Source organism: Cydia splendana, chromosome 26, assembly GCF_910591565.1.
Source record: "Cydia splendana chromosome 26, ilCydSple1.2, whole genome shotgun sequence".
NCBI lineage: Eukaryota > Metazoa > Arthropoda > Insecta > Lepidoptera > Tortricidae > Cydia > Cydia splendana.
The window spans coordinates 3,909,325-3,932,207 of NC_085985.1; the positions used below are offsets into that span (position 1 = coordinate 3,909,325).

The 22,883-nt window shown below is 40.7% G+C and overlaps 1 protein-coding gene across 1 annotated transcript; it reads left to right on the forward strand.

Annotated features, from left to right (window-relative positions):
- The first annotated feature begins 8,246 nt into the window (after positions 1-8,246).
- Positions 8,247-21,969, forward strand: LOC134803346 (uncharacterized). Its single transcript, XM_063776145.1, has 8 exons — positions 8,247-8,378; positions 9,139-9,323; positions 9,552-9,691; positions 11,120-11,265; positions 11,841-11,962; positions 12,939-13,073; positions 15,199-15,360; positions 21,729-21,969. The coding sequence occupies exons 1-8, from the start codon at positions 8,300-8,302 to the stop codon at positions 21,948-21,950; spliced, it is 1,191 nt and encodes a 396-aa protein (XP_063632215.1). The 5' UTR covers positions 8,247-8,299; the 3' UTR covers positions 21,951-21,969.
- Positions 21,970-22,883: the final 914 nt, after the last annotated feature.

The window sequence follows — 22,883 nt, forward strand, 5'->3', positions numbered from 1 at the left end:
ATTAAAACATTATTATTACCTGACTGTGTTATACACAAATCATTATTTACTAAAACTATATCTCTTGACTGTGTTTTACACAAGTCAAGATGGACAACATCAGCGGGGACAGGTTTAGTATTTTTACCCAAATCAATAAATTCAGTTTCAAAGAACACAACATTTCTAGATATAATGACTTTCTTGGGATTCAAGGGATCTAACAATTTATAACCTTTAGAATGATCAGCATAGCCGACAAAAATGCAATGTTTTGATCTAGAATCTAATTTGTCACGCTTGCTTTCATCTATTAACGACAATGCCTTACAGCCAAACACTCGCAAATGACTCAAATCAACTTTATTGCCTGACCACGCTTCCTCAGGTGTCTTACCGGGCACAGCATTTGTGGGCGACCTATTTTTTAAATAGATGGCAGTTGAAACTGCTTCAGCCCAAAACTGCTTGCCGAGGCCTGACTCCTGAAGCATGCTTCGTGCTTTTTCAAGAAGAATACGATTTTGAGATTCACTTACACCGTTTTGTTGTGGGCTGTAAGGTACAGTCGTTTCATGCACTATACCTGCTTTCTGTAAATAATCCCTGAATTTTTGACTACAATATTCCCCGCCGTTGTCACTGCGAAGCCTCTTTATAACACAACCTGTTTGCTTTTCAACAGTAGCTTTAAATAATATGAATTTGGACATTACCTCAGATTTATTTTTCATGAAGTATCCAACCACCCGTCTAGAATAGTCGTCAGTGAAGGTGAGCAAATATCTTGATCCACCAAGACTGCATACAGGGAACGGACCGCACACGTCCGAGTGCACAAGCTCCAGGATCTGTTTGGCGCGCGTGGCCTCCCCTTTGGGAAAAGCCACCACTTTTTGCTTCCCCTCAGCGCATGACACACAGCTTTGCAGATCATGCTCTTGAAAGGCTAGGCCAGAAACCATCCCTCGGAGGGTGCACATACCTCTGTAGCTCAAGTGCCCAAGTCTCTTGTGTAGCACGTCCACGGGCACTTCCTTGGTTGACACATTCGCTACCTGTGAATCATAAGACCCCATATAACCATTCCAGTCGCAGAATCACAAAGTGGTAACTAAATGTCAGATGTGTCGTAACAGAGTCCACACAATGTGTCTAGAATTGTTTCGAAACAAAGTGTCGTCGCCGTGTCTACACTTTTCCGTAACAAGGTGTCGACACATTTGTGTGCACTTTGCGTGCGGTTTGCGACTAAATCTGACAGCAAATTTGTGACAGCAAATGTCAATATAAAATACCTCTTGAAAACCAAGGTTTGTCAAACTACTATTAGTGTCTCGTGTGCTCGTAATTCTAGTAAGTCATCATGGGCAATGCAAATGATAATAATCGACCGAAACCATATAAACACCCAACACCCGTCAACCTTTTACAGAAAAGTTTTTAAAGAAATTCAATAAGCTACTTAGGTCAGGCAACGAATGCTCCAAAAGTTGTAGAGGGAAATGCTCGGAACACAATTTTTGACTCCGTAACTCGGTTTGACAAGTTAGGAGGTGAACATATCAAAAGTCCCCGGCCGTAGCCCTTGAGCGGGGGGGAGAGAGGGGGCTTTGAAGGTCCCATTTTCCCGTTTTTCGATTATATCTCGGAAACTATGCATCTCAGCGACATGGCCACTTATACAAAATGAAAGTTAATTTAATTTGTTACAAGTTTATTCCGTCAATTTTTTCGATATGTTGAATAGTTTTTGAGATATCCGCTCTTGAAAGTTTATTTAGGGCTCTCAATTTTATCTTGATATATCTATATCAGTGAAGGTGCTAGGCCGTGTTTGGTATCGTTTTCGTATAAATCTGGGGTGCTGAATCCATTTAAGATATCACATTGACACCATTCCACAAAATAAAAATAAATCTTTTTAGGGTTCCGTACCTCAAAAGGAAAAAACGGAACCCTTATAGGATCACTCGTGCGTCTGTATGTATGTCCGTCTGAATACACAAAATAGTTCTTTACCTATAGAGGACAGGAAAACCTATTAGAAATGTGCAGTCAAGCGCGAGTCGGACTTAATGTACGGAACCCTTAATACGCGAGTCCGACTCGCACTTGGCCGATTTTTTTGAAACTCTTCTTGACGCTTAACCGCTGAACCGATTTCGTTGAAATTTGGTATAGAAATAGTTTGCGTCCCGGAACAGGACATAGGATAGATCTTATAACCAAAATCATCTTTTGAAGGTGTGAAAAGTGGCGTGGAAATTTGTACGGGAAATCAATAACCGCTGAACCGATTTATATGAAATTTGGGATGGTCTACATCTTTGATTTAGTTAAAAATGATGAAAAAACATGACTTCAAACCTAAACTTCAACAGTATTAACTTCAAGAAGTCAATTCTGAATTCCCCCCTACACCTCATTTCACACCTTTAAAGGGTGATTTTTGAGATAACTTATTATATCCTGTCTCGGGACTCAAAATATATGTGTACCAAATTTAAATTAAAACTGTTCAGCAGTTTAAGCGTGAAGAGGAGTTTAAAAGAAAGTATTTTAATAAGTTTATATGTTTTTACTTCGGAATGGTGTCAATGTGATACCTTAACTAAATTTGGTACTGCGAATTTATACGAAAACGATACCAAAACATGGCCTCGTAGCTTTACTGTTGTAGAAGTCAAAATAAAATTGAGTGCCCTAAATTCTTATTACTTGGCCAAACTTGTGTAGAAGGAAAAGGTAAAATAAAAGTCTTCGGCAGGAATATAAGACACAAATATTTTTTTTTTTTGCGTTACTATTTCATTCGTCAAATATAAACATACCTTGATTATACTATTCTAGTGAGATCCTCATAGATAAACAAAAACATTTACTTAAAAAATTACAAGGTCGAAATGTCACGGAACTTTTTTTTCTTTTTTTTCCTTTATTAAGAGGCTTTTTCGATTGAACGAATATGTCACCCCATAAAAAACAGACTTAATTAACAAAGTTAAAAGAAAGTAAATAGCTACATCTAGTTTAATTACATCACACATTTCTGTCCCTCAGACCGCACTTAACAATATTTAGTACCTTTTCAACAACCTCAGACATGGGGTTCGAAAGGTAGGTATTACATAACCCAATGGAACTGTCATTGTCATGAAATATCTGTCTTCTAAGTCGCTCATTTCGGACACACTCCATTAAAATATGATACACATCCTCGACGCGATTACATAAGGTGCATAATTCCGAATTCACTTTACGCATGAGGTAGGCGAACTTATTCAATGGAATGTGTCCAGAGCGCAATCTCAATAATAAAACTAGATCCTGCCTACACAACACACTATTATCAATCCAAGGAGAATTAAAGGGTTGTGGCTGTATTGTCTTATACCAAATACCTTTGTCCCTAGATCTCTCGTCGAAATATTCCTTCCACAATTCGCGACACTTTAATTTGACTAAATGTAAACATTATTGCTTCATAGTCATAGTCATAGTCATTATTGCCCCCATATAATGTTTCAAGTGAAATTCAATGCCATCGCTGCATGCCTGTTTTGCTAATGCATCAGCTGTCTCATTGCCACTTATACCTACATGCGATGGAATCCATTGCAATATTATAACTTTTGCCATAGATTTAGTAATATGTGAAAAATATAAACTTTTATGACAAAAAAAATCTGGACACAATTTAAGAATCACCCAATTGCGTCGAGGAATCATCTGTATTTTTGCTTGTTTCATTACCTCCTCGCTTCTTTTTTGTCCTTTGTATTCTGTAGCAATTTGTTAGATCTGAAAATAAAGATAACTCGCGTCGTCACGGATGTCGATTTATAGGTTTTAGGGAGTGCAGAATTCGAAAACGATGATCATTTTATAATCCAAGATGGCGGCTACGTATTTTGTCATAAAAGTGGAATCCAAAATAGTCATCATTTTCGAAATCTGCGCCCCCTAAAACCTATAAAACGACATCCGTGACGACTTTTATGACATAGTGCATGGCCGCCATCTTGGAATCCAAAATAGTCATCATTTTCGAAATCTGCGCCCCCTAAAACCTATAAAACGATATCCATGACGACTTTTATGACATAGTGCATTGCCGCCATTTTTAAATTGAAAATGTTATCATTTTCGAAATCTGCGCCCCCCAAAACCTATAAAACGACACCCATGACGACTTTTATGACATAGTGCATGGCCGCCATTTTGGATTCCAAAATGGTCATCATTTTCGAAAGCGGGGCCCCCTAAAACCTATAAAACGACATACATGACGACTTTTATGACATAGTGCATGGCCGCCATCTTGGAATCCAAAATGGTCATCATTTTCGAAATCTGCGCCCCCTAAAACCTATAAAATGACACCCATGACGACTTTTATGACATAGTGCATGGCCGCCATTTTGGAATCCAAAATGGTCATCATTTTCTAAATCGGGGCCCCCTAAAACCTATAAAACGACATCCATGACGACTTTTATGACATAGTGCATGGCCGCCATCTTGGAATCCAAAATGGTTATCATTTTCGAAATCTGCGCCCCCTAAAACCTATAAAACGACACCCATGACGACTTTTATGGCATAGTGCATGGCCGCCATTGGATTCCAAAATGGTCATCAATTTCAAAATTGGGGCCCCCTAAAACGTATAAAACGACATCCATGACGACTTTTATGACACAGTGCATGGCCGCCATTTCGGATTCCAAAATGGTCATTATTTTCGAAATCGGCACTCCCTAAAACCTATATATCGACACCCATCTCGACTTTTATGACAAAGTGTTTTGCTACCATCTGCATGCAAGACATTTCTATTATTTTTACGTACAAAAATGGCCCCCTGTCAACTTTCAATCGAGAGTTATTCGATAATTTATTCGATTAATATTCAGATTAATTCAATTTCAATCTATGTTAGGTCGACTAAACTAATCGCGATTAAAATTTGAGAATTAACTTTTTTTATTCCAGTAATTAGTCGAATAAACAGTTAATCGATTAATGCCCATCTCTGACCACGGCATTTTTACACTTTGAGAATATCTGAAAACAAATCAACACAAGGAGCCATTTTGCAAATCCAGTAACATACCAGTAACTTTGTTATTACTTTTGACAGCGCGTGTCATGTGTCAACACAGAGTCGACGCAAAGTCGAAACATTGCAACTACTTTGTGACTGCAATATTTCTCAGCCTTGAACCATATTTATACATCATAATTAACAAGTTTCGTAGTATGTAAAGCGTTATTTCTGTTATTTAAGTATAGTATACGCATCGAAGTACTAAAAATGCTTCAAATTATATAGTTATGAACACAGGCACTGAGAAGTAAACAATTTCATTTCCGGCTAAACTAAAACAATGTGGTGGCGCGTTGATTATATTACACTTAGTTTATCAAATCACTCGAGCAGTTTAATTCCCCATAATAATTTAAGTCATATTGTAATATAAATGCAAACAATATATAATTACGTCTTGTAATCCGTTTTAGAGATGGCGTATTAATGTCACTTATTTTTATTTAAGTATTTTTCCATCTGACAGTTTCCATTTGACAGGAACAAAATGAACGAATGAACGAATGATTTTGGCATAAAGTAGTCGCAAACCCGAAACAATGTGTGCACACGGCGACCACACTTTATGTCACTTTGTGTCATGTGTCGACCCTTCCCCATTTCTGGTAACTGTGTCGACACGGCGACGACTCTGCGACTGGAATTGTGACCGAAACAGACGGTGTCGACACAAGATGTGTCAACACCGCGTCGTAACGGCGACTGGAAATGGTTGTATGGGACATGCCTACCCCTTCATTATCCACACAATAGACCCCGTTAACTCCACTGGCACTAAGAAGGACAGTGCTTTCTCTCAAAACAAGGCATTTATCTTTTAAAAATTTTACACAAAGGGCCTTCTCACATAATTTACTAACGCTTATTAAATTGGTTGAGAGCCCGGGTACAAACATGACATCTGTTAGAGTAACAGAACCTTGCTTGGTTTTGAAAAACACATCTCCCCTACCCTTACAAGTTAACCTTTGTCCATTTGCAACAGTTACACTTTCAGACAGGTTCTTAAAGTTTATAAAGCTACCGAAATCTTTCCACATGTGGGAACTACACCCCGAATCAATTAACACTTGATTAACCTTAAATTGATTGTCCACACTCGTTGCCACTAACACCACGTGTTCGTCGTTTTTAGGTTTCTTCTTGTCGTTTCGAAGTTTATAGCATTTTGACTTTATATGGCCTAGCTTATTGCAGTAATGACATTTTCTTAGCTTATTCACATTTGATCGAACGGTAAGCGCTGCATCAGGAGAGTCTTGGCTGCCACGTCGATGCTCTTCCTGTAAGAGCCGGGTACGCACCAAATCACTCGTGAGTTTTGCAGATATATTCGCCGATTCTAAGCTCGATACTACGATGTCGAAGTCCTGCGGCAGTCCACTCAGCAACATCTCTGCGACTTCCTCATCCTCAATCGTTTTACCAATATCGGCAAGTTGCTGCACTAACGTGGTTACTCCGTCTATATATGAGGTCATGTCAGAGAAATCAGCATATTGTGTGCGATGTAGCTGCCGTAACAAGGATACCCTTCTATAAAAACCTTTGTCTTCAAACACGCTGGCCAGGTTTTTCCATGCTTCCTCTGCCGTCTTCGCGCTGCGTACATATTGAAGGCATGCGGGTTTCACCGACAAACAAATCCGTGCTAATGCTTTTTGAACTTTAGCAGCGTCCGCTTCGGTGCCTTTAATACAATTACTCAAACCTTCGATGTTTAGCGCCATCTCCATGTAAAATTTCCATGTGGACCAATTCGAGATTCCTTCCAATTTACTGAAGGTGTACAGCCGCAACTCCTCTGTCATTGCTATATGATTTGATGCGTTCACTGTTTGAGATGAGCCTTGTAGATTTTTGAGGTTACCTTTGTCATGCGGCACGGCGGCGATCCCGGCGTTCCAACCACACCACTTTAAAAAAAAACTCGTAGTACACTCGCTGGGTCTATAACCTGATGAGCCCTGGCAGTGGTGGTGGTGTGGTGGAATAAGAAAGCTTCAGGAAACTTCAGATACTTTTATTAAATAAAATAAGAGCTTACAATACGTGCAGACGAGTACAGGTGCATTATGAAAAGAGGGACCATAGATAATACAGACAGCCCTTATAAAGTATTAAACCATAAACAATGTAGAAGGGTGGATAAATAAATTAAAGCTTTCCATACATTGTCAGTATAAACTGCCGGATTACAGAGCGAGTAAACTGAATCGCTAATTGCCGGATTACTGGGTGCCTAGTCAAGATGCCAATCGTTTACGCTACGACAACGAAACGCTCGGTCTCTCTATCGCACTAATATGTAAGAGTGATACAGAGACAGAAAGACTATAGTTACCTGAGTTTACGTATGGCATGAACTGTATTCTATTACGTTTTCTGCTATTCTCTCAAAATAAAATTACGCACTTAGTTAATTGACTGACAAATCGTCTACCTATTACTTAATTATTAAAAACCCCATAAAATCTAAAGTTAATTAACCTAATTAATTAATATACTTGCAGCGATTAACACGTGAGTTTTCAGATAACGGTCCGATAGTAGTGGAGGCGCGCGCAGCTCATTTACGGCATGGTATAATAATATACTCCGCCTGGTACTCCATTCCCGTCTTTTCTAGGTCACCTAACTGACACGGGCTTACGTCATCATGCGACAGCGCTATATGATAATATGCGATAGCGCTATATATAGCGGCCATGTTGTTGTGACGTAGGCCCGTGTCACTCTGGGAATGGAAGACCATGTTTTATTAGACTATGATTTACGGTAAATCGTCAGTATGTGTTCTTATTCCAACGGAATAAGACGGAAACTATGTGATCTCTGTGTGTTATGTGCCGTAACTTGCCTTTATAGGTCTATTTATCACACTGTTAGATCTAGTAACGCGGAAGTTAGTTAGGTCTACTCTACCTAATATCTAGGTGAAGTGTTACCTATATGAGGGAATTAATAAATATCATCGTACTTTATTTTAATCGATTTTATTGTGTTTTTAAGTAGTTTCAATTGAAGTTCAGCATGTAATTGTGTTGCCGTAAACTAGTAACTAAACTAAATACTAAACTAAATAAAATTAATATAGGTAATAGTAATTTTGGTACGGATAGACGTATAAAATTATTACCTAATGCACACAAACTATAGGTAAACTATTGTCCACAGAAGTGAAAATTGTTTTGTTGTGTAAAGCACATGTGTTTGGACAGGATGAAGTCCCTCAGCTGTTTACTTGTGTTATTGATTGTGTTTAAGGTTGATCGGATCGGTGGTGGTAAGTTTTTATTTCTATTATTTTGATGTGTTCCTGATAAGCATGTTTTATTTTTGTTAGCATTTAGAAACTTTAATTGTTTATTGTTTAGTGATTTTGATTATGATCAGAAAAAAAATTGCTGAAGGTGTTTAGGTACATACATTTAAATAAGTAAAGTTAAAATCATTTATTAGTTTTTTGAAACTAAATATATGTTTTTATATATTTTTTAATATGTCCTCATATAAGTATAGATAGTGTATGATACATTACGGGTTGTTAAAAAAAATCCGTATTAAAATAGCGCGAAAGATATTTTCCTATCAACCCGGGTGTTCCAACAAAACATAAAAATTTCCCGACTAAATACCGCAAAAAACACCCAAATAATTAAATGATTTACGAATCTACATACCTACACTGCACCGGAAGTATATTAAGGTCGACTTCACTGATAAAACAATTAGGTAAACACACGTTAAATTAGGTAAATAGGTACACACCATAAGAGAGGGCCTAGCCAAGATAACGATCGTACATCGACCAACACCACAGAATAAATAATAGTACTAGGTACAGGAGATTCACTTTCTAACAAAACGCGTCTGTTACGATTAGGACAGATATGACTGCTAGGTGGCGCAAGCGCCACGCGCGGCTTATGGCTAGCCACCAAAATTGGTTTGGGACGGATGTATTTGTAGCTCTATTTGTTGCGACGACGCGACGAAATCGCGGAGTGAGCCACGCCTGCCAACACTAGTTTCTTCTGTTTCAGACTGCATTCTTTCATTGAAAAGCGACTTTGGTTCCCCATCGCCCGTGTATTTAATGGGCGGACACTACCTCACCCCCAACACAGCGAGCGGCGCTATTTCAGTGCGTCGCGGCGCTGTCCTGACGGTCGCTTGTCCACAGAGGACGGTCACCATCGCTGGGCAGGCTACTAGAAAAGAAGTAGTGGTAAGTTTTAACCAGAGGTTTTAACCAAATAGTTATAGAGTCAGTTCCACGTCAACACTGCGAGCGGCGCTATTATGGCGCTATGTTGTATCTCATAGCATTTTTTTAAATTAGCCCGTTATAGTGTCCCAGTGTCCCACTGCTGGGCAAAGGCCTCTCCCCTTGATTTCCATTTCTTCTCATGGCATATTAACAGTTAAAAATTGTTTCTGACATTTTCTTCCCCAGGACGCGAAATGCGTGGCAACGTCCACCTTCTCCGTGGGACGCTGGAGCGGTGAGCTTAACCAGTTGAACTGCAGCTCAGCCCCAGTCTTCACCGTCAAGGAGACCAGCAGGGCATGCTACCGAGGCGGGCAGATGGTCAAGTCAGTATCTAATACTTCATTGTTCTCCCCACGGCCATAATGTGGTGGTGATAGTTACCTGGTTAACAGACATCGCATTATGAAGCGTATGGAAGAGCGTCGGTCACCGCCACACGCCACATATGGTCGCAGGAGAAATTTGAAAACTGGCATGCCACACCATTATCCTACAGTAGGGCGACACTCCTCTTTTCGGGCATTCTCGGCTGCGTTCGGCTCAGCATTGCCCCGAGCAATTAATAAGGGTTGATACAACTTGATGACGCCCTTTGCGTGCACGACCACAGATAAGATAATGACTTGAATTTTGACGACCCTAAATAGCTGAAAGGGATAATACCATACTTACATAAGTTATTTATTTACATACAATATATATACAGTGGTACTACTAAACGAAATTAATAACTAGCTTAAATCTAAAATAGGCCCTTGAGGCATTGTACCAAGGATGCTGGCGGCATTTCCTCGCTGTATTTCGTCCCTGAATCGCTGTCGAACTTCGGTTTTGTAGGAAGTGTCTTTTCCGTACTACGGTAGTACATACTATTATTTATTCTGTGACAACACCATGTTTGTTTCTTTAAGTAGAGTTTTTCATTCCTGGCGAGCCGATTCGTATCGAAGAAGAAGAAGTTCACAGTTTTTACGGGATGCTACTCGTACAGTCTTAAGATGTTAGTTGATAATGATGACACTGCAGTTTCCACCGAAATAACAATAACAATATTTTTATTGACAGTAAAAGTTTAACAAGCACGTTACAGTGAACCCCGCACTAGGCATGGCCTGTATCGCGGGGGTCATGATCATCACGAGTTACCAGTGATAAAAAATTATAAATATATTAAACATAAGAATAGGAATTAGGAAAGAAAGAGGAGTGTGAACTAGTGTGTTTGTAAGCTTGTTGTGAGAAGGGAGTGGAAAGTGTGTGAATGAAAATCTAAAGAATGTAATGAATGTAAAAGTTTGTTAGATTTAAGTGTGTTCGAGCGTTATGAAAAACTGAAACTGAACTCGAAGAGGAATGAAGAGGTAATCCTATGAGTACGAGGAGTAAGGAGTCACTTGGGAAGGATTCAGAATTTCTTCTGATTCCTCGTAGTTCCAAAACTTTAGCATTTAGCACGATTTATTGATTAAATGATTGGTACAATTAGAGGCTTAATGAATACACATTCCGCGGCGGTCGTGCATGTACGGTCTCATTGTCATTAGGTCAGGATCTAATGGGGGGTACTTGGAGGAATCTAGAGAACCCTTCATAGTGTATCTGTAGGCACACCTACACTAACTAATTCTTATAAGTTAAGTAGTATATAATTCGTAAGTAGGTATATTTTCTCTCGAAATGCGACATTTTCTGAAGCTAACTAAAACCGTAAAATCGTTTCCAGTTTTATTAAGCCTGTTCTTTGTATTTAGGGTAGGCTACACAATCCGCGACAAGCTGCACGAGCTGTACTCGGCGTGTTTCGACCGCGGCACGCTGAACACGCTCTTCGTCAAGCACGAGCTGTCGCCCAGCAGCGTGAACATACAGTCCGGCCACAACCGCCCACAGTTCACAGGTGACTGTCTTCATGGTGGGCTACACTACACAAGCTGCACGAGCTGTACTCGGCGTGCTTCGACCGCGGCACGCTGAACACGCTCTTCGTCAAGCACGAGCTGTCGCCGAGCAGCGTGAACATACAGTCCGGCCAGCACAACTGCCCGCAGTTCTCAGGCGACTTTTTAGGGTTACGTACCCAAAGGATAAAGACGGGACCCTATTACTAAGATTCCACTGTCCGTCTGTCTGTCTGTCACCAGGCTGTATCTCATGAATCGTGATAGCTAGACAGGTGACATTTTCACATATGATCTATTTCCGTTGCCGCTATAACAACAAATACTAAAAAGTACGGAAGCCTCGGTGGGCGAGTACGACTTGTCCAATTTTTTAAGATATAAGGAGACAGACGACCATTGAATCGCCTGTTGGTAAGCGAAAACTGTCGCCCAGGTAATTCGTGTTTCATTCGGATTGTAAGTGCGTTGCTGGCCTTCAAGATGGGAGGGAGTACATACACTCTTTTATCGAAGGCTTGGATTTCCTATGACAAGACGGTAAACGATAAAAACGTGACAATTTTTTTTACAGGTGGCGACCTCTTCCCAAGCAAAGTCCACATCGAGAAACTCTACAAGACTCAGTATGAAAAGGACAGGTTCAACCAGTTACTTGGACCTAATATGGCCGACAAGTATTTTAGCAAGAATCAGGTGGGTAATTTAGAGTTCATCATCATCTTACGTTATCCCGGCTTTTTTGCCACGGCTCATAGGAGCCCGGCGTCCGCTTGGCAACTAATCCCGAGAATTGGCATAGGCACTAGTTTTTACGAAAGCGACTGCCATCTGACTTTCCAGCCCGGAGGGGAAACTAGGCCTTATCGGGATTAGTCCGGTTTCCTTCACCGAAAAGCGACTGGTAAATATCAAATGATATTTCGTACATAAGTTCCGAAAACACATTGGTACGAGCACTACGAGCCGGAGTTTGAACCCGCGTCATCCGGATTGAAATTCGCACGCTTTTACCGCTAGGCCACCAGCGCTTTGGGTAATTTAGAGTGATTTATTGGATTCTTTAAAATATTTAAAAGCAAGTTTTTCCATAAAAACATGGACCTTGAGAGAAACATGATCATCGAAGGTGTACGGGGCTGCAGCCAATTGTTTTTTTTGTAAAGGCTCCAGTACACAGTGGTCAAGGATGGTCCAAGCCGAACCAAATTTGCTTGGCCATCTTATACATGCATATACATACAATATACACAACAGGGGGTCTCCATAATGAATCCATAGAGTAACTTATATATACTTTAATCAAGCGGTCAAAAGTTCAAGCTGTCAGTGATAATGACGCTGTGAGTTGGCTTTCCATCTCTTATTCATTTGTGATACTCTGTATAGATAGCTGTTGGATCTCCAAAACATAAATAAATAAATAAATAATAGACTAAACAAACAATGGCGACTGTGTGAACACCACAGGCCACGGTACGCCACGATTCCTTTGAAGTGTGCCAAAAAAACCGACAACTCCCCGATTGCCCACCACGGCTAACCACGGCTGCCAACTGACGGCCAGTCGTCCGCCATTGCATACCATAGCCCCCTGTACACAATGGCCAGGGCGTGGCATGGCCCATCCTTCACCACTGTGTACTGGGACCTTTATGTTTTATTCTCCCAGTTCCTGACGCGTGGGCACTTGGCTCCTAGAGCGGACTTCTCGTTCGCAGCACTGCAGCGGGCTACGTTCCACTTCGTCAACGTAGCGCCGCAATGGATGAAGGGCAACCGTGGTGATTGGGGCGCTCTCGAGGAGGTAAGTTGTCAGTAGCGCTCGAGCGGACTGAGTAGCGCTGCGGAGTCCTATGTTCCACTTCGTCAACGTAGCGCCACAGTGGATGAAGTGAAGGGCAACCGGGGCGATTGGGGCGCTCTTGAGGAGGGAAGTTGTCAGTAGCGCTCGAGCGGACTGAGTAGCACTGTGGAGCGCTACGGGCTCCAAGGGGTGAGTTAGCTGTTAATCTAATAAGTTTTAGTTTTTCCATGAAGGTGATTATAATCTTGTAGATGTGACGTTTAGCGTCGCATGAAGTAGGTAGATTGCAAAATGAGACGAAAGAAAACTAACCAGAGTAAATTTTACGAAATATAATTTAAAAAAAATAAAAAAACTAAAGGAAAGACAAGGTCGTGGATCTTTTCTGAGCTGGCAATTAACAGTGGTGAAACGAGTCCTTGATAGGGGTCACTTCCCTGCACTACGTCGAACTTGGAGGCGGCCGTCTTCAAAAAAAAGGGTTCCGGATCCAGCACGGGAACCTTCCGGAACGAAGCGGAGCATGCGAATTCAGGTTGGTAGGTTCCGACTCCAACCACAGACTTGGTCCCTGGAATTCCGGTAAAAATGGCCATTTCAAGAAAAGTCCAATTTTGTACAAGTGACTGCGACATCCGGATTTTAGGCCAAATTAATGCGCTAATGAGAAAGTAGGCTGGTGTAGTGAACCCCAAAGAATTAAAAGGTGATCAATGATGTGGCAGTCACAAGTAGAATCATCATTTTAAATTTAAAACAAAGAAGAAAGTGAAGTTAAATTTACTAAATGTACTTCTACAACTAAAAGCTTTATTAATGCATGTCAACTACAATTTGGCATGTAATTTTATACATTTAAATTAGAATTAAGCCTAACTTTGATTATAATCTACAAGATGACCTCTACTCACCTCATAATAAATCGCAGTTCAATTGATCGGTAGAAAGCCGCACTGTATCACAAATTGCATGCGATTTTTTATAAGGTGAGTAGGTATAAAAAATCGCATCGTTCGCAAAAATCGTATTATTTAAGCCTTAAGCCCCCTCCAGACTAAGCGCGTGAATCGCGGGCGAAGCCGCGAACGCGAGTGTGTAGTCGATTTTCGCAGACAGCGATTCACGCGCATAGTCTGGAGGGGGCTTTAGGCTGATTTAGACGGCGCGCGAACTCGCATGCGATTTTAGTTACTTTACGGACTGTTGGTTACGTCAAATTCAACCGACCGATCAAAACCCGCAATGTAATGAAACTCGCATGCGAGTTCTCGCATCGTCTATATGAGACCTTAATAAGTATGAAGACTTGCAGACACAATTAGACTCATATAAATACATAGAAATGTCCGTGTACATTGGCCTTTTGTTTGTGTTTGTGAACGACTCGTGACTGAGCGAAATGTTAATATTGTGAACAATATTCGATTAAAGCCACGGGTTTTCCTTTGAATGAAGACGAGCCCAAGGTCAATTTACTTTATGTTCCTCCCACAAATTTTGCAAAAGTTAGAATTATATTATAACTGGGATATTATATAAACAAGGTATAGCGGGCCGGACCGGCATTATGAGCAAATTCACCGAAATTGACAATTCACCCTACATTGCTGGTTCAACAAGTAAAAATTGGTTTCCGACCAAAACCGGATTTTTTGGCGAAACTGAAGATTTTATTCTTTATCAAGTTTTCTTTACTCTACTTTAAAACTAACACGGGACTTAATCTTGTAAAACTTTGCGTTTAGTTTGCCGCAGCGGTCATCAACAAGCGGCCTGCGGGCCGCATGCGGCCCGCGAACCCCTCACTTGCGGCCCGCGAGCCCCCCTGGCTATTTTGTATGTAATATTGTCAAACAACAATGTCTGATAAAGTCACACATATTAACAAAAGTACGGCCCGCGTCAACTTCCTTAATAACTACTATGTGGCCCTTGGCTGCTAAAAGGTTGCCGACCGCTGAGTTAGAGCCTGACGTTTCGAACGTAACATCACGTTCGAAACATCAGCCCATAAATAAACGTAAGTTTTACGCGATTATATTCCGTGTTAGTTTTAAAAGTATGAGTGAAAATCGTGTTAGTTTAAATCAGTTTTCCTTGTTTTTAACATCATCTGTGTCACCAGGCCCTCCGCCGGCGAGTGAAGACCACCAACTCCTCAGTAACAGTCTACACGGGGACCCATGGGGTGCTAGCGCTACCCGGGACCCAGGGAGAGAAGGAACTCTATCTATACTCGGACGAAAACAACAATATGGCCGTGCCTGTGCCACTTTACTTTTATAAGGTAAGCAAGGGGGATGTAAGAGCAACAACTTCGCCCGACCTTTTAGTGTGAAGGGCGCCACAGGCGCCCGTATGTAAGAGCGCGCGAAGCGCGCTGAATATCGGGCTTCGACCGACCTTTAAATGTGAAGGGCGCCACAGGCGCCCTGTATGTAAGAGCGCGCCAAGCGCGCTGAATGTCGGGCTTCGCCCGACCTTTGAGTGTGAAGGGCGCCGCAGGCGCCCTGTATGAAAGAGCGCGCGAAGCGCGCTGAATGTCGGGCTTCTCCCAACCTTTAAGTGTGAAGGGCGCCGCGGGCACCCTGTATGTAAGACCGCGCGAAGCGCGCTGAATGTCGGGCTTCGCCCGACCTTTGAGTGTGAAGGTACGCGCCGTGTATATAAGAAGCGCGCTGAATTTCGGGCTTCGCCCGACCTTTGAGTGTGAAGGGCGCCACGGGCGCCCTGTATGTAAGAGCGCGCGAAGCGCGCTGAATTTCGGGCTTCGCCCGACCTTTGATTGTGAACAGGCGCCCTCTATGAAAGAGTGCGCGTGAATGTCGGGCTTCGCCCGACCTTTGAGTGTGAAGGGCGCCACAGGCGCCCTGTATGTAAGAGCGCGCGAAGCGCGTTGAATGTCGATCTTTAAGTGTGAAGGGCGCCGCAGGCGCCCGGTATTTAAGAGCGCGCGAAGCGCGCTGAATGTCGATCTTTAAGTGTGAAGGGCGCCGCAGGCGCCCGGTATTTAAGAGCGCGCGAAGCGCGCTGAATGTCGGTCTTTGCCCGACCTTTAAGTGTGAAGGGCGCCGCAGCCTTTTAATACTACTTTACTAACTTAACTACTTTTAAAACTAATAATGTTCATGTGGCAGCGGCACTCGGTCGGAGTCCAGGCGGCGTAGCACGGTCGCGTTTTTATCCCTTGTCACCATGCCCGTCACGTTCTAACAAGTATGTAAGTGCGAAAGGGACGCGCATAGTGATAGACGATAAAAATGGAACCGTGCTGCGCCCACAGGACCACGCCTCCCCGACCAACCTCCCTAGAAGTGACTCGGAGGTATATATACGCGACAGGAAAAATTTCGATAGCGCGATGTAGAACATTCCAATTTCGAATGTTTACTGACGCCTAGTTTTGGATTATATTATATGATACTTGTGCTTCCTCGATGTGTTTGTGTTTATTTATAAAAATGATCAATTGAAAAATTGCCATTTTTTTTTTCAAAAACGATATCTGAGGACCCGAGAGGCCCCTTAACACGAATCTCAAGACGAAATTTAACGAAACGGTCGCCATCTTGATTTTCTTTATTTTCGACCCGATCTTGATGATAATTAGTGTCCGACCGAAACATGTTTTTTTGCCGAAACCGAAACCGAAACCGAAGGTTCGGCTTTGGCCCCAGTTTCGGCCGAAACCGAAACCGAACCTTTTGTAGACTTGTTACAATCGTTGAAAATATGTCATAAAACCGCTTTTTAGAGGAGAGGCCAATTCGTAGAAATTACCTTATTCACGATTTTCGTAGGACCGAAAAGGTTTATACCGACAAGTGGTATTGTTGGAATCAGCATGGTCTACTGATTATCAAAATGCATGTTGTCGCTTCATAAAGTAGTGGAATGAGTTTTTATGACGCCATAAAGTCGGCAGTACTAAGTTTTTAACTTTCTTCTTATAAACATACCATGTGGGGTACCAAATGAAAGTGCTTTGTGAGAAGATTACAAGATGTAACATACTATAACATTTTCACTACTTGGTGTAAGAAATTAGAAGAAAACGTTCTAAAATTACACAATGCAGAATTGTTTTTGAACTGCTCTACATTGAAAACTACTGAATGGATTATTCTAAAATAGATACCAAGTGACTGTGAATATTCTCTATATAATGTTCAAAAATAATTAGCCAGAAATATTAAAAAATAAGAGAAATAGGTACATCAATTTGAATAAACGTATATAATAATTTGTTATGGGAAACTTCTAAAATACTATTATTATCACTGAAAACATATCATGTGATGTGAGGTATTAAAATGAAAGCGATTTATGAGTAAATTACAAATATATAACATACTATACCATTTCACTTATTTGGGCGTTTAAATATATTTGTAATCTACTGACAAAGCTCTTTCTTTTCATACCCCACATGGTCTGTTTTCAATAAAAAAAATAGTGTTTGATGGTCTACAGTCTACTGTAACAGAAATTTGTACTGTTATTCAACTTGATGTACTAGTTAGTTAGTGTTAGTTAGTGCTTCTGGGCATTTTCCGCAAATCGACAACCATTGGTGCCTATTTTGCGTGAAACAAGGTAGCGCAACTCTAAACACCCCAGTTCTTCCATGAAGTTTAGCAAATAGCAAATTTGATGTACTTTTCTTATTTTTAGATAATTTACTTAATTAATTATAGACATAGTATAGAGAATATTCACAGTCATTTTGTATAAAATTTGGACTAATCCATTAAGCCATTTTCAATTTAGAGCAGTTCAAATTCAACTCTGGATTGTCTAATTTTTGAAAGTTTTCTAATAATTTGTTAGACCAAGTGGTGAACATGTTAGACTATGTTGTGTATGTGTAATCTACTCACAAAGCCCTTTCATTTGGTACCCCACATGGTATGTTTAAAAGAAAATAGTTTACAACTTTGTACTTACTGCCGGCTTTACGTTTGACGTCATAGAAACACATTCCACCACTTTATGAAGCGACAACATGCATTTTGATAATCAGTAGACCATGCTGATCCCAACAATACCACTTGTCGGTATAAACCTTTTTAGTCCTACGAAAGTTGCTATTCTTCAACTTGGCCATTCCACTATTTATACACATTACGATTGCGTCGACCGTCCGGTGGCGCCTTGATTAGGGGAATTGTGTTTTCTAATAAACCAATTAATTTATGTAAGTACCTATTCATAAATCAGTATATTAGTTAATATTGTTGTCCTACTTGTTCCCCAGCTTTTGATCTTTGTCACATGTTTAGTTTCATAGTACGAAGTACTATTTCGCAAGTTTCGGCCCGGCCGAAAGGTTCGGCCGTTTTTTGGCCGAAACCGAAACTACGGCCGAACCATGATTTTTTGGCCGAAACTGGCCGAAACCGAAACCGAAACCGAACCTTCGGTCGGACACTAATGATAATGGATATCCGAGGGTCCGAGAGGCCCCTTAACAAGAATCTGAAGTCGAAATTTAACGAAACGGTCGCCATCTTATTTTTCGTTATTTTTGACCCGATCTTGATGAAAATGGATATCTGAGGGTCCGAGAGGCCCCTTAACACGAATCTGAAGTCGAAATTTCACGCCATGAGAAGGCACTATCAAAAACTAGTCCTTTATGGTTATAATCGCTCAAATCTAAAAGAAAACCGAAATTTTCGCGGGTTTTTCGATATTTGACAAAGTTGCGTTCGGCGCTCGAAGTCACAAACTTGTATTATTCATTGGGCCAACATCATAAATAAGTCTGCAAAAAATCAGAACTAGGTACCTGATTAAACGCAAAAGAGCCAGGTTACAAAATTCGACAAAGTTACTGGATTATAATGGTTTCTCGGGTAATTATGACAGTTACTAAATGATTATTCTACGAATAGTTAATATGCGTATCAATGTTCTGCGTATTGACTACTCTCGCAAGATAATTTAAATAAGTTCAAATGTAACCTAGAGAACTTGTCCTTTTCTGAAATCTACATCACTGACGACCCCAACATTGCTTATAATGCATTTATTGATAATTTTAAGCGACTATACGATCTTTATTTCCCACTCAAAACTATAACTATTACTGATACTGGAAAACCTAAATGGATTTCAAAAGGATTAAGAATTTGTGGGAAAAATCAAAGAAAATTACTCTGGCAATATAGACGTCACCCAACAGAAATAAATAAATCACTCTTAAGAAACTACTCAAAAATGTATAAAAAAATAATTAAATTAACTCAAACAGCACAAAACAATCACGCAATAAATACAGCTAAAAATAAATCAAAAGCAGCTTGGAAAGTCATTAACTCGTTTAAATCGACTCGCCCTAAAAATTGCATTCAAACAATAAAGAAACACAACGAAATGATCACGGAGCCGCAACAGATTGCAGACACATTTAATGCCCATTTCATCGACAGAGACTCTCAACATATTTCGCTTAGTGCTACGACTAAACCTAACATAAAAAACAACTCTAAATCAATATTTCTAGAGCCAACTACGCCAGACGAAGTTAAGACATTAATAAATTTACTTAATAACACCAACAGCGTCGGGTATGATAGTATTGCCACATGTGTAATTAAATATGTGAACAACATTATAAACGAACACTTAAGTCACATAATTAATATAGTCATTTATACGGGGATTTATCCTAAGCAATTAAAAAAAACCGTGATTAAACCCCTACATAAAAAAGGCGAAAAAGATTGTACACAAAACTATCGACCGATTGCCTTGATTGCAGTATTTTCAAAAATTTTTGAAAAGGTAATTTATAATCGTTTATATGCATATCTTAACAAATTAAATTTACTTAGAAGTGAACAAAAGGGATTTAGAAAAAATATAAGTATTAATATGGCTATATATGACCTTCTTAACATTGTAATGGAAAATGTTGATGAACGAAAGCCCGTTTGCGCTATTTTTACTGATATGACTCAAGCCTTTGACTATGTTAACCATGACCGACTGTTATGCAAGCTTGAAATGTATGGTATTAGGGGTAATGCGCTAAATCTTATCGAATCTTACTTAAGAGAAAGGCCTCAATGTACCGAAATATCTAGAATCTGTACGAAGACAAAAACAGAACAAAAGTACTATTCGAGAGAGCAGTATGTTACACATGGAGTCCCACAGGGCAGTGTGCTCGGCCCCCTACTGTTCCTCGTTTATATTAATGACCTGCCAAATGACGTTGACTATCCAATGGTACTATTTGCTGACGACAGCACATCTATAATAAATTGTGATAGCCTGATTACATACGAAAAGGACATTAATTCAGAATTAAATAATATTATAATGTGGTTAAATAATAATAATCTAATAATCAATCTTAAAAAGACTAATGTAATGCACTTCTACAATCGTATAAATCCTATTAATACTGATACAATTGACATAAACTACAAACATGACAAAATTGAAAATGTAGACACGACACGGTTTTTAGGCTTATTAATAGATAGTCAACTTACCTGGAAACCTCATGTTGCTGATATATGTCAACAACTAAACAAATCTGCTTATGCACTTTCTAAACTATCCAAAATAGTAAATCAAGACACAGTTCTGTCGGCCTACCATGGACTTGTAGTCTCAAAACTCCGATATGGGATTATATTCTGGGGTAACTCAGTCGATAGGGAAAATGTACTTATAGCCCAAAAACTGTGTGTAAGAGCAATGTGCGGAAAAAAACCCGGAGAAAGCAGTGTTCCGTTATTCAAAGTAATGAAAATTTTAACATTTCCGTGTATTTATATCTTAGAAATGGCAGTATTTGTTAAATGCAACTCTAATTTGTTCGCTAAAGTCTCAGAGTACCGCAAATATCCAACGCGATCACAATATGACCAGAAGTTGCACAATGAGCAACGGAACACCACATTGATGCGGAAAAGTATTTTTGGAATGGCAACCAGAATATATAATAAAATTCCTGATTGTTTAAAAACATTACCACTATCACAATTTAAGAAACAACTGACTGCACTATTAATCGAAAAATGTTATTATAAAATAAGCGACTATTTGAATGAAAATTAAATGTATGTATAAATTTTATTTCTTAAGTATGATTATGTTCTAAATTTTGTGACTATGTTCTAATGATTAATATTTAATTTACAAATTGTAAATTTTAAAATAATGCATGTTGTATGTTTATAAGTAGTATTATAGTATTTGTACGCCACTATTGGCAGAGCATGGTGAGACTACGAAACTGTAATATAAGATAATTAATTGTACCTGTGTTTTCACAAATAAAGACTCTCTCTCTCTCTCTCTCTCTCTCTCTCTCTCTCTCGCAAACGACTACAATGCGTAATGAGATTCGGCCAATCGTTACTCTGCCAAAGAACCCGTCGGCGAATCGTTGCCGGCGAAACAAAAATCGGCGTAATTTTTCTCGGAATATCAATAGGGCACCGTTGGTCCCATACTAAAAAATGGCAAAGTATAATCCCAAAACCTCCCTGGCAACGGGAGTGCAGTTATATTTTAGCCACCGTGTATATTGTAGAGCGAAGGTCGTATCCAAGTCGTATCTTAGGGTCGGTTGCACCAAACCGTCTGTCACCGTTAAAGCGTTTTTCTCAAACTGCCAATTTTTTTAAATTCCAGCTAGTCCACGACCCAGCCCGCCGCGCAGCCACAGCCTTCATCACAATCAACTCGTCCTTCTTCAACGCGTCAACGGAGAACGCGTTGACGTTCTGCGACGACGCGTGCGCGTCCTGGCTGACGTGGCGCGACGACGCGACGCACAGCTTCTGCTGCAGCTACGACGCGTTCAATCGCGTTATAGACCATGTGTCTCAGCTGGAGGTCAACGAACTCTATTAGAACTTCTATCATTAACACATTCACTGTAAGAACACGTCAATCAACTCCTCCTTCTTCGACGCGTCGACAGGGAACGCGTTGACGTTCTGCGACGACGCGTGCGCGTCCTGGCTGACGTGGCGTGACGACGCGACGCACAGCTTCTGCTGCAGCTACGACGCGTTCAATCGCGTTATAGACCATGTGTCTCAGCTGGAGGTTAACGAACTCTATTAGGACTTCTATCATTAACACATTCACTGTAAGAACACGTATGTGTGTGCATTTTGTACTGGAAACGGGACGCCCGCCACCGAAAGCAGTGGGGAGACACTCCGAGCGCAGTAGATCCGATCTCCGTCATCCGATTTATTTCCGTCATTCGACGTGTGCGGTGCGTAACTTACCATAGAAATAGTTCTACGGCTACTACGGACCATATTTTCACGGGTTCGGATCGGATTCGGATCGGACGTAGTGCGAAACCGCTGTGACGGCCTTTCTCGGCTCCGTTCGGCTCAGCATTGCTCCGAGCAACTATTAGGGTTGACACAACTTGACGTCCCTTTGCGTGCACGACCACAGATAAGATAATTACTTGAATTTTGACAACCCTAAATAATCGAAAGGGATAATGCCATAAGTTAGAAAGGGATATCATGATTCGCCCCTGAATCCCTGTCAATCTTCGGTTTTGTAGGAAGTGTCCTTTCTGTACGGTAGTAGGTACTATTACTTATTCTGTGCCGAAAGTGTTAAAGTGATGAGCGAAGTGACTTTATTCTACATAATAACATCAGAAACGAGCACGGGCGTATTTTGAAATTTGGTGCCCCGGGCCAATACGTTTCGTCGCCAGAAGTTAAGGAAGAAAAACAAAATGCAATCCGCCAGGGGCGGCATGCCGCCCCTGGGGGTTGGCATATGCCGCCCTTGGAGGTTGGCGCCCCGGGC

Coding starts and splice junctions, on each gene's coding strand:
- LOC134803346 (XM_063776145.1), top strand. CDS start 8,300: ATGTGTTTGGACAGGATGAAGTCCCTCAGCTGTTTACTTGTGTTATTG. Junction 9,324..9,551: donor CTACTAGAAAAGAAGTAGTG/GTAAGTTTTAAC, acceptor TTTCTTCCCCAG/GACGCGAAATGCGTGGCAAC. Junction 9,692..11,119: donor CGAGGCGGGCAGATGGTCAA/GTCAGTATCTAA, acceptor CTTTGTATTTAG/GGTAGGCTACACAATCCGCG.